At 32.6% G+C, this 13,706-nt stretch overlaps 1 protein-coding gene across 1 annotated transcript; it reads left to right on the top strand.

Annotated features, from left to right (window-relative positions):
* Positions 1-3,893: 3,893 nt before the first annotated feature.
* Positions 3,894-8,798, top strand: LOC143055170 (uncharacterized). Its single transcript, XM_076228307.1, has 3 exons — positions 3,894-4,017; positions 6,567-6,842; positions 7,413-8,798. Exons 1-3 carry the CDS (start codon positions 3,894-3,896, stop codon positions 8,537-8,539), a joined length of 1,527 nt encoding a protein of 508 aa, XP_076084422.1. The 3' UTR covers positions 8,540-8,798.
* Positions 8,799-13,706: the final 4,908 nt, after the last annotated feature.

The following is a 13,706-nucleotide window of genomic DNA, read 5'->3' on the forward strand; positions in this document are numbered from 1 at the left end:
ATCTCCGTATTTATTGTTTAACAAGTGAGTGCATCTTCTTCGTAACAAAAAAAAAAAAAAATATCGACAATTTTTTTTTCTTTGTTCGTTACATCCGCTGAATTTTTTGACTAATTAGGACCTAAGTTAATTCATTGACAATCATATAACATCTGTATTGATTTTAAAAACTGTAAAAACTGCATCTTAAGGTGGTACCTAACACTACAGGGAGATAACTCTGTAAAATCAGCTAAACGTTTTAATTACGTTGTGTTGTTAAGGGTATATTAAGCTTCTCAATGATCAAAATAAGAGTGTGTCAAACTGCTATATAACCAGTGTAATTTTTCTGATAAAACGGTTGGTTCAAATTTTTTGAAATTTTTATATTTTTGTAAAAGGGTCAAAGTAAATACTTTGTCAAAATTTTAAGAAAATTAAACAAGCCAAATTAATTTTAGTTAAAGTGTTAGGTACCACCTTAATTTCACTGATGACAAACATTTAGCTGTAATACGTATTAGCAATAAACCGGTTTATAAGTTCAACTCTCTAAAAATATAATAAGTGAAGTATAGCATAACAAAAAAACGGAAACTAAGATAAAAATAAAATCATATTATGTATGAGCACGGGGAAAGTCGAAACATCGCAAAATAAACTAAACATAATTGTAAGACTTATTTCAATGTTTCACTTCATTTTATTTCCCTACTGTGAAGTGCAGCTAGTAATAAACACTTGATCATTCAATCTATTTGTTAAAGTATAAACCAATGAAAAGTTTTCCACGACAAGTATTGTAAATTTCCAGCAGGAAGTTTTTCTTCTTTCGTTTTCTTCCTTCTACGACTTCATCTCTCAACAAGTACAGCGTAATATCATAGAAGTGGTATAGTGGTCAGGGGTTTCAACTGTAAATGTGTCTCCATTGAGTGAAAGGTAAGGTTTCTCTCATTCCAGGGGGTGGGGGATTCTTGTACGACTACAGTGTTAAATGATAGAAGTAGTGTGGTGGTCAGGGGTTATAACTGTAAAAATACGTTAATAGTTATAAAAGGTACCAGGATTATAATTTAATACGCCAGAGGTGCAATTCGTCTACATAAGACTCATCAGTGACGCTCATATCAAAATATTTATAAAACCAAACAAGTACAAAGTTGTAGAGCATTGAGGATCCAAAATTCCAAAAGGTTGTGCCAAATACGGCTAAGGTAGTATATTCCTGGGATAAGAAAATCCTTAGTTTTTCGAAATATTCAAATTTGTGAAAACAAGAAATTAACAAAAAATGACCACATTATGGATTTTCATGTCAACACCGAAGTGTTGACCACTGGGCTGGTGATACCCTTTGGGACGAAACGTCCACCGGTAGTGGCATTGACCCAGTGGTGCAAATAGTTATTAAAGGTACTAGGATTATGATTTGATACGCCAGACGAGCGTTTCGTCTACATAAGACTCATCAGTGACGCTCATATGATGAGTTATACCAATAGTACTTTCATTCTTTTTTAACTCGTATTTCACTTTGAATTATGAATACGGCCTTTTACTGTTAGTTTCATATGCTGATATACCACATTGCACTATTGTTGTTTCTCCTTTATTGGTTTGGACATAAACAAAATTTAATACAAAGTGTGTCCCTATTACATGTGTATATTTACATCAAGCTTATCAGGTACAATCGATAACATATAAAGCAATATTTTGACTGTTTGATGTGGTTTTCTGGCAATGCATGTATACAAATAAGAATAGAGTGGAGATTAAAACAGATGATTCAAAAAGAGATGTTTCGGTTAAGTCCATTGATATAAGTGTTTATCAGGATTTCAATGTGTTTGTTTTAACAAAAACAATAGAACATATCATATGAACAAGTTCTTTACAATAAAACTCAACTCCTCAAACGACGAGAATTACAATAAAACAACCAGGAAGAATATTGTTTTCTCCTTGCTCAACTCCTCAAACGACGATATAAATATTTCACGTGATATTGAGGTAGAAAGACACAAATGTTTATTCAGAACTCCCATGAATGTTTTCCTTTTAATTGTTTTACATTTGTATTTTCGGGGCCTTATCCAATTTAATAACGGGATATCTTGGCTTATTTTTAAAGGCCGTACGGTTACCTATTTTGTAAATGTTTAATGTCATGTGGTATTAGGTGGAGAATTATCTCATTAACTATCATAATACAAACTTGTATGTTTCTGAAAAATATTGAGAAATTGTTTAGTCCAATCTTTTTTTTTTATCTTCATGCGTTTTCCCTCGATTGGTTACATGAAAAGTATTATGCTGTGTTTCGTTTCTGTATCAAACCCGTGTATATCTACACCTCGAATAAAATAACATCATCCTATGAACACAATGACAGTTTAAAACATTGCAAAAGAAACTAATCATAGTTGTAACTCGTTTTTCACTTAATTTTTTTTCCTAACTGTACAGTTGAACTAGTTTTAAACACTTATGATAAGTATCCTTCTATATATTTAAGAAATTATAAGCCACTGAAAGTTTCTTTAGGATAAAGAATTGTAAATTTCAAGCAGAAAGTTTTTCTTTGTTTTCGTTTTCCTGTAACTGCATCGTTAAATCATAGAAGTAGTGTTAGGCAGGGACTATTCTATCACGTTAAAGCTTACTGTCATTAACAAATAAAATATGGATAATTCAGTGTAACTTCAAGTCTCAATCACAACTCAAATATAACAATTAACAATGATTAAGACGAATATAACGTTGTATATCTCAAGTGGTAATTTTTTTTTTAAATGTTTAATAAAAACACATCAAGTCTACATCCAAACTAATCATCAGTAATAGTATCATACGTGTTTGCCCTTTCATTTGGTACACTGTTTGTTATGTGTGTACAACGTTAGGATAACCAGCAACTGCAGTTTACTTATTAGTATAATGCCTGGAAAATCAGCCACATCAGTTGGATTAGCAGCATAACGCATTCTTAGGCTGGTATCCTCTCAACAATCCACAATGTTAAGAGGAACAAAGTTTGAAAAGTCTAATCTTAATTCACTAGCATTGTCAATTGTAATGTGGCCGATCGTTGGTTCTATTCGGAATTCGGAAGTTCTGTGGTTCTTTCTGGTTCCGTCAGCTGTGCGGTTGTTCTTTCTAGGCCCGCCAGCGTCTTATGTCAATAAAACATGAACCTCATGAAAAACCAAAATTACTGAAATTGATGTTAAAAAACAAGAAATAAATAAATCAAACAACAATATTTATATCGACTCTTTTATTTAGTAAAACCATGGTTTATCAAACCCGGGAATTACTTTGTCCGTTTTTTCGAGTTTTGCACACTTTTTGGCATCGATGGAAACACGGTCTAATTAAACGTAGCAGTAGTATACCGCTGTCCAAAATTCATAAATCGATGGAGAGAAAAAACAAATCCGCGTAACAAACTAAAACTGAGAGAAAACGTATCAAATATAAAAAAAAACTATGACACAACAGAGACACAACACCGAAACGTAGCACACAGATAAACAAACTTTCATGTAACAATGGCCATTTTCCTGAATTGGCACAGGGCATTTAATGAAAGAGTTAAATTAATTCATGATGAAAAATATCGAACAGGGCTGTCACATCTCGAATACACTGCTCTTATAAAATAATGTTAGTTTATGATTTCAACTTTGATAATTTCTTTTTTTAGATTCATCATGGACCAGGCAAATGATGACAAAAAGCATTTGATTGGAATAAGAAAATTTACATACTGGAAGACATATGGGGTTAAACGTTTTCCTTACCGTGGAAAGCGCAAATACACCCCATTGGTTTACCAGGCTGATGATGGAGGAATCGTTATCTCAAATGATGTTTTCGGATTGACAATCAGACAGTTTGAACGAATGTATAAAGATTGTTTAGATAGAAGAAAAACACACGAAAACTGGATACTGAATCTTAGATATCCTGACAAAGCTTCAAATGAATATCTGGATTACTTAGATAATTGTATAGACTGCAATAAAGGTACATGTAATTACTTTTTTTTAATTTCTGTCACAAAATAGAGAGTAGTGTGTCTTAAATTTTGATGTAGAACAAAAATAGCAATAATCTTGAAAGATTGCAACAAAAACATGTGTTAATCTAGAACCATAAGTCATAGACAAACAGAGTCAAGACCATATAATTTGTGTTGTTTTTTGTCTTTGTGTATCATCATACTTATTTATTGTTTGTTTGTTTATTTTTTCTTATCAAACCAATCTATTGTTTTGTTTAACATTATTATGAAAAAACCATCAAACGTTTGATTATTGTAATAAGTTGACAACGCCATATTTCTTCTTTCTAGCTTTTTGTATAGATTGGACTGTTGATTTTTTTGTTTGACAAGTTTTACACTAATATGTGCTGGGGTTCTTTACAAAAAAGAATGGCCAACGAAGATACAAGTATCTTGTCTTAGGGAGGGATAAATCATACTTTGTAAAGGATCACTCTGATTCAAACAAAACATTCTCTGAAACTGATATTATCAAGATGCTTGATTTCTTGATTGACAACATATTTGTTACGTTCGGAGGACGTGTTTTTCAACAGACTGTCGACATTCCAATAGGAACAAACTGTGCCCTTCTACTTGCCGACTTGTTTCTTTATTATTATGAGGCTGACTTCATGCAGGAACTTCTTAAGAAGAAAGATAAGAAGTTAGCAATATCATTTAACTCTACTTTCTGCTATATAGATGATGTTCTTTCACTAAATAATTCGAAATTTGGTGACTATGTGGAACACATCTATCCCATCGAGCTAGAGATAAAGGACACTACATATACAGCTAAGTCGGCCTCATATCTTGACTTACATCTAGAAATTGACAATGAGGGTCGGTTGAAAACAAAAATTTAAGACAAAAGAGATGATTTCAGCTTTCCAATTGTGAACTTTCCATTTCCAAGTAGCAACATTCCAGCAGCACCTGCATACGGGGTATATATCTCCCAATTGATACGATATTCCCGTGCTTGCATTTCCTATCATGATTTTCTTGATAGAGGGTTGCTGCTCACAAGGAAGCTATTAAACCAAGAGTTCCAAATGGTGAAGTTGAAATCATCCCTTCGTAAATTTTACGGACGCCATCACGAGTTGGTTGACCGTTATGGAATAACCGTTTCACAAATGATATTGGATATGTTCCTTACGTCGTAACTACAATCCCCTTTCCTTTCATGAATGTGACCTACCGAATTGGACTATTTTACCGGATTTGTTATCACATAAGCAACACGACGGGTGCCACATGTGGAGCAGGATCTGCTTACCCTTTCGGAGTACCTGAGATCACCCCTGGTTTTTTTGGTGGGGTTCATGTTTTTTATTCTTTAGTTTTCTATGTTGTGTCATGTGTGCTGTTGTTTGCTTGTCTTTTTCATTTTTAGCCATGGCGTTGTCAGTTTGTTTTAGATTGATGAGTTTGACTGTCCCTTTGGTATCTTTCGTCCCTCTTTTACAGCTTACTGTTCGATGTGAGGCAAACGTCATTGTTGAAGACCGTACTTTGACCTATAATATAACAAGGAAAATGTGGTATGATTGCCAATCAGACAACTATCAACAAAAGACCAAAATAACACAGACATTAACAACTATAGGTCACCGTACGGCCTTCAACAATGAGCAAAGCCCATATCGCAGAGTCAGCTATAAAAGACCCCGATAAGACAATGTAAAACAATTCAAACGAGAAAACTGACTGCCTTATTTAAGTAAAACAAAATGAACGAAAAACAAATATGTAACACATAAACGAACGACAACCACTGATTTACAGGCTCCTAACTTGGGACAGACACATACATAAATAATGTGGCGGGGTTAAACATGTTAGTGGGATCCCAACCCTCTACCTAACCTGGGACAGTGGTATAACAGTACAACATAAGAACGAACTATAAAAATCAGTTGAAAAAGGCTTAACTCATCAGATGGACAAAAATACAAGTATAATGGGTTTTTTTACAAATTGTGACTTGAATCAAGAGTTGTCTCATTGGCACTTATGCCACATGTTCTCATATCTATGTACAAATACAAAAAAATCCCCCATAACACTAACATGAAAAACATTAAAATTTTGACCTCGAAGGAAATTCAAAACGAGATATTCATCTCTGTAATACCTCTTCTAGGTAGTATTTGGATGAAAACAGTTGCTCAACATTATACATTGTACTGCTTACATTTCTAACACATGTTTATTCAATGATGCCAATAGTAGTACATATTCTTTTTGTAGAAAAGCTTCCATTCCAAATAACATTTACATTGTATCACAATAACATTTACTACCAACTACGGAATGATATATCTTCATCTTCATGTTAAGTAATAGGCCGATGATACGCCAGAGGCGAAATATCCAACAATACAGTTTTGTTCAATTGGTTGTAAGATGCCATTCTTGTCATTGTATAACCTATATCTGGGTATGTTCCTATATATTACGAACGTCATTATACAATTTAATTATGGAGAAGTATATTTATATTTCTTTATTTATTTTATAGAGTATTTGTCTTGGACTGAAAATGATTCTATAGAAAACCAATTAGTTAAACACCTTATAAGAACAGTAGGTACTGAAATAGACATACGTAATAGACAACTTCTGTTTGTCTTACATGATAAAATATGCAATGCAAATAACGAAAATGTAACACATATATCCAGTGGGAGTTTAGCGGAAGGGCTGAATTTACCAGGAAGTGACACAGATATAATGATTGTCGATGATGTAGTAAATGTGACACATATTGACAGGATTATGAAATGTCCAGTACAACGTACTGAATTTGTTATGGAGACAGATACTGATCACCCTGGATTTACTAGACTCAGATTGATAGCAGCAGGGGCAAGGACGAATAAATGTGTATCTAAGGAATGTATTGTCAGTACACAAACAGGTCAATACTTATCAACAACCAACTTTATAAATCGTATGAAGCAGACCATTCCCCAGGATTTATCAACACACGGTCCCTGCTTATCAGATAAAAATCAAACTGTGGATATTGCATTTTGCCTTAGAAGTACATATTTTCCATACCTTGCTATGTCATGGACATTGCGTTATCGACGGCAATGGCCCCCTAATGTCATTATTGACCGGATAATACATTACGGATGTCTGTTTGTAGCTATTGGACCCAGGTATATGCCAAATTGTAATTTATTATGGAGAATATCTTTCTCTGTGGCAGAAAAACAACTTGTGCATTCGTTTAATTTCACCCAACTCTTGTGTTACGGTCTTCTTAAATTAACATTAAAACGTATCGTAAACACACACGACGATGTAAAAGATTTGTTGTGTTCTTACTTTATGAAGACGGCTTTATTTTGGGTCTCAGAGGAAGTTGATATTGACACATTTCAATTACCTAAATTGTTTGTTTGTTTTTTTCTTTGCCTAAATAAACTGATATCATGGGTAAACAACTGTTACTGTCCAAACTATTTCATACCTGAACATAACATGTTTTTAGGAAAGATCAATCACTATAACAATACATCCCTAATCAGTGTACTGAATAGTATAAAGAATAGGGGAATCAGTGGATTGATGCAGAATTTATTTCATTCTTATACATGTAATATAAGTTGTTATCCGCCATATAGTAAACACAGTGACCAATCAGTAATAATGTTAGACTTCCTGTTTTACAGAATTTCTGATATTACGGCGAATAATACGTTAACCATGTCAAATCTTACAAAAAATTATAATGTTCTAACATTTATTGAATCTTTACAAAATTCTGAACAGTCTACATTTAATATCGGTGTTTGTAAGTATCATCATGCTACCATCAGTCAATATGCTGCACAATTATTACCATCACTAAAAACAATGAATACAAATTATAAGATACGCAAACGTTATCATAGACATTTACATGACGGTATACAGAGGGATGCTGTCACAGGTTGGTTGTTATACGCGTCGTTTTATTATGTCACAGAACAATACAATATAACACTTAGACTTACGGAGTATGTGCTATCAAAATTGTCACACGACATGGTATCGAAAAACAAAGCCGACTACAGTGAAGCAGATATAGATAATTACAGACATAATGTACATTCAATGTCACTTAATGTCAGGATGAAAACAGCTGTTGTAGATAATATATTGTACTTAAAGCACTCATCATTAATCCCAAAAGAACTAGAGCTGGAGGTAGAAGACAAGCACTTTGAAATACCACCTATTATAATGTTTCACTTTCTCAGATTTCTATGCTATCATCATATTGGTGATACTTTCAACAGACAAAATGTATTACGTAATTTACGTGTACCATATTATGTGTCAACTGATTCATTTTCTAATTGTTTAACACTAATTGGAGTATGTTGTGAGATATCCGATGATACAGACGCAGCTTTTCGTTATTATGATGAAGCCTTGCAATGGGATGATGGTATATGCAGTTCAGCAGACAAAAGGAAATCAAGACTTTTAAACATCTAAATCAAATTTGTATCGCTGCAATAAGAATGTATTCGTGAACCTTGCTATGATTTTTTAGGACAAAATAAATATACATGTTTTATCGAGTTACCTACATGTCTAGTGCATAAATAGTCGAACATTTCATTCATTCCGCAAAACCAGATCACGTACAGGAGTTTAGCGTCCTTAACAAATATATATATTGAAAGAATATGTTTCGTTTAAAAGCATATTGTAAATAAACATATAACAAAAACATATTTTCAATAAAATACTGTTTTTATATACTTATTTATTTATTTGACTTCGAATTCAAATATTGTTTTATTTTATTGGTCTTTTTTTCATTCATTACAAAAGTGTTCCCTGACTAAACACAAGAGGATACCAAATTGTTAATCTTCAATTAACAATGATTAATAAGAAAACCGATGATGACTGAACAGTTAAAACATATGAAGATATCACATCATGCTGTACATAACTAATGTCTAAATATTCTCATAACTTTTTGACATTACTTAGCCAATGCCAAACATTACAAAACCAAAGATAATAAAAGTGTTAAAACTACGCATAACACATGGAAAGATGAACTTAATGACAATCACCCTTATACAAACACAATCGAGGGGAATTTTCTTAGATATCCATATAGTTAAGTCTTAAATGAGTAAATGCAAAATGCTTATCTTTTCGAAAGTCAATGATAAAAACAAGAAATCCCACAATGTGCAAGTTCTAGATACGTTTTTTTTACAATTGAGCACCTTCTCTTTTCTTTTGCTAGATTATGCGTGAACTAGCTTAGTTTACAATCATTGTCTATAACTTGGACGTATTGGTTAAGTGCTTTACGTTTCTTTAACCAGGAAGTTTATTGGTCTCATTTTTTTGAGCTTCCTTAAACGACTACTTTAAATAATTCAAGTAATATTGAGGTACCAAGCAAAAACTGTTTATCAAGGAATCCAATGATTTTTTTTTTCCTTTAACATGTTTTACATTTTTATTTTCGGTGCCTCTAATACCTTATTAACGCGGTATATGTTTACTATTTTTAAAGACCATACGGTTACTTATTTATTGTTAATATTGTATCTCATGTAGTCACTGCTGGCGAGTTGTTTCATTGACAATCATACCACATCTGTTTATGTTCCTAAAATTGTAAAAACTATTTAATCGAATATTATTTATATCTACATGCGTTTTCCTTTAATAGATTTATTTGTCTAGTGAGACGCATTTTGCTGTTATACGTGTCAGTTATTGACCAGTTTATAAGTTCAACGCTCTGAAAACATAATATTTTATGTATAGCATTACAAAAGAACGGAAACTAACATAAAAATAAACATAATTGTACATTCCCACAATTGTTTTTCCTCAATGTATTGTTGAACTAGTGTTAAACACAGATAAATAAACGTAAATTTCCTGCAGGACATTTTTCTTCTTTTCGTTTACATCTTTTTAAAACTACAGCGTTAAATCATAGAAGTGGTGTCGTGGGCAGGAGTTACAACCGTAAAGGTAACTCCATTGAACTAAATGGAAGGTTTCTCTTATTCTAGGGGGAAATCAAAATACTGAACTCAAGGGAGAACTGAAAAAAAGTCTCTAAGTAAATTCTAAAATCAAAAGCTCATACAAATCAAATGAATGGATAACAATTGTCATATTCCTGATTTATTTCAATAAGAAAATATGGATATTTTAGTCTTACTTCACGTTTCATCACAATTAAAAATTATTAACTCTGTATTTACAGTGTATCTCAGCTCAACTTAATTCGTTCATAGTGTACGTAATTGTGTCACATTGTTTTCTGATTGAGTAAAGTCATTCCAATTGATAAATTATAGTGTGGTTTTCTATGTTGTGATGTTATACTACTGTTTCAGAAAAGAGAGAAGGTTTGGTACCATTACAACGTTTAATCCCGCTGCAAATGTGTGCACCTGTCCTAAGTCAAAAATCTTATGTTCAGTGGTTGTTGTTTGTTTATGTTGTTAATAAGTGTTTCTAGTTTCCTGTTTTTATATGAATTAGACCGTTGTCTTTCCCGTTTTTATGGTTTAACACTAGTAAATTTCTGGACCCTTTATACCTTGCTAAACCGTGTGAGCCTAAGCTCCGTGTTGAAGACCGTACCTTGACTTACAATGGTTTACCTTTATATATTGTGACTTGGATGGAGAGTTGTCTCATTGGTACGCATACCACATCTATTACATCTACAATACATTTGTTTTGTGTTATTGAGATATATAGATCGTCGGTCATCTCCTTTTTGTTTCGAAATGTTTCATAAAAGAAAGTCTTCATCCAAGCTCAGCATCAGTAATGGTATTATGCGTGTTTCTCCTTACTATTGATATAGTGTTAAGTATGTACATTGTGATTAACTTACAAGGATAATACCAGGAACAAACCTTGATGAGCTCGAGAGTTATATCATTTCTTTAACGTTTTGATTGTTTATAATGAGATGTTCTGTACAATGTACTTACAAGAAAATAGAAGAGTGCCAACGTTAATTTGGCTAAACTCCACTATATCTTGTTTCTGTGTCTGGTCAGTCGTGTATTTTTTCTAGTGGTCGTTTTTTTGCAGAAAAGCAGAAATGTATGTAGTGAACTATCTCAATATATTGTTCATTTGTTTAACTCAAATTTCACTTTGAATTATTATGACGGCTGCATACTGTTTGTCTTCATTTTCTGTGATTTCATTATTGTTATTTCTCTGTTACTGGTTTGAACATGAACAAAATCTACTAAAATGTGTGGCAATATTTCACGTGTATATTTACATAAAGGTTATCATTATCAGTTAAAAGGATAAGAAATAAAGCATTCATTGTTACATGTGCATGAGGTTTTATGGACGTGTATGTATACAAGTAAGAATGGAGTGGGGTTTCGAACGATGTTTCATACAGCTTTGCTTAAATGTCCGTTATAATCCATTGTTATAAGTGTTTTACCCTGTTTATCAATAACTGTTCATCTCTTTGTTTTTAACAAAGCAATACTATAAATCATCTGAAAAAAGGCTTTACAACTCGTTCTCTTTCCTTGACTTCCTTAAATGAATGCTTAAATTAGTTCAAGTGGTAGTGAGTTAGTCAGCAACAAAAATGTATTCAGGACTTAAGGTAAGGTTTGCATGAAACCTGGATTTTTTTCTTAGTGATATTATATCAATATGATACAGAATTTGTTCAGGGAGGACTACCCAATCATTTAATGAAAATAAATCGAACATCGCCCGTCCCGTTTTTTCAGGTGAAAAGCTCAAAATTCCGATTTTTACGATTTCTAGTGAAAATTGTATTTGAATTCTTCTGAAATAAAAATGTATGCGAGTGACTATAAAAAAAATAAAACTAAATAAAACATGTATAAATAAGTGTGGTCCCTTCATTAATAATAAATTTTAATTAAAAATATCATAAAAAAATTCCTAAAAACAAGATTTTTTAATTTTTGGGTTAAAAAAAAACCCGTTGCCATGGCAACAAAGAGCCAAAAATATCCCTTTTCCGGGTCCACCGTTTTTGTAAAAGAACTGTGAACTGAAGAAATTAACTATTTGGATTATAATGAGCTAATAAAATTGGTATGTCCCCGAATTCCGTTTTACGGAAATGGCCGTTATATGTGTTTATCTGTCATTTCTGTAAAACACATAAATATTTTTTTTGTTGATTTGCAAAAAACAAATCATCTTTAATAGCATCTTTTTATAGAGAATCAATTTGTCTTGTAACACTTTGGGATTGACCATAATCAATGAGAGAAAACAGTGATTAACTTTAAAAGGGATGACATCAAAAGATCAATGTAGGATAAAAGACTTAATTCAAATAGTTTGGGGGTGGGGGGGGGATAAAAGTTGCTGCAAGTTTTGTTAATTTGACATCGATTTTACATATATCCATATCGGTTAATCAATTTCCTAAATTAAGTTATGAGGGGGAGGGGGATGGTCAGTGAACAAACTGTGGGAATTAAGTTTTTTCTTTTATCCTACATTAAACTTTTGATGTCGTCTCTTAACTTTTATGCCCACAACTATCAGTTGGAAGGGGAGGTGTTTAACTTTGGTCATACTTGTGTATTAATACATGTACAAGACTCTGATTTTGAAGGAAACACTTATATTCTTTCAGTGCTTCAAACTGTAATATTTTAAATCTTAGAAAAGAATTCAAATTGCCATTAAAAGTAATGAAAATTGCTTCATTGCCCCATATTTGGTAAATTGTTTGTATGCAGCAATTGGAAGAAATGACATCAGTTTTGACTATAGTAAAGTCATTTACATCAGCCGTGTTTATTCCATTCATTTAAATCTAGACATCAACAAATGTTATTCAGATATGATCAAACATTTATGACTAAGCAGGGGAAAGCCTTGCGGGAGAAATATAAGATTACTGGTATTATTTGTCCAATTGTTACACATGATGTTCCGATTTGGGGTCTTTGACCAAACAAACAAACTACATGCTCCTTATACATGTTTAAAGACGAAACAGACGATAGCCTTGAAATACAAATGACCAGCCGTATATGTATTGTTGATATTTAAAATAAGAAATGCAGTTATGTAGACCTGTAATATGAAAATCTTTCACATTTCAATAAATTGAAATCAGTTCAATGAAGTTCACAGGAGTAATGGCACTGTAGTTGAGGAATACCCATCGTCAATTTGCAATATGATGTTCGCAAATGCAGTTTTAAAATCCCCGCGTAGGGGAGACAGTAAAACGGAAATTTGCGACCATCAAATCAAAATTCATTGTGGCTACTCTTCAACCACAGTTATGTTATTCCGGTTATAATGCATCACACAAAGAAATAATACGTTAGAGCTTGGAATAAATGGATAATGTGTCTATGGACACTGATGTTGCCCCCTCTTACATAAACATGAAACATTAAAAAACATAACGTATAAATTTTATAACATTTGGTAACAGCAAACTAAAGTTGGAGAACAGAAACGAAAAATTCAGAAAACGACCTCATAAAAATACTCCGAGCGTCGTCACTACTTTATTATGATCTCTTATATAAGGAGAAAGCTTAAAAACTAACAATTTCCCGGATTTTATAGTAAGTCCGTGTGTAGAGACACATATTACCATCCTTGTTTTTAGATAAATTAA

Source organism: Mytilus galloprovincialis, chromosome 12, assembly GCF_965363235.1.
Source record: "Mytilus galloprovincialis chromosome 12, xbMytGall1.hap1.1, whole genome shotgun sequence".
NCBI lineage: Eukaryota > Metazoa > Mollusca > Bivalvia > Mytilida > Mytilidae > Mytilus > Mytilus galloprovincialis.

Bases quoted from the DNA above. Each gene is read 5' to 3' on its own strand.
- LOC143055170 (XM_076228307.1), top strand. From the start codon at position 3,894: ATGTATAAAGATTGTTTAGATAGAAGAAAAACACACGAAAACTGGATA. The intron at 4,018-6,566 runs GTACATGTAATT...TTTATTTTATAG, and splicing joins TTGTATAGACTGCAATAAAG to AGTATTTGTCTTGGACTGAA. The intron at 6,843-7,412 runs GTACTGAATTTG...TTTGGGTCTCAG, and splicing joins TATGAAATGTCCAGTACAAC to AGGAAGTTGATATTGACACA.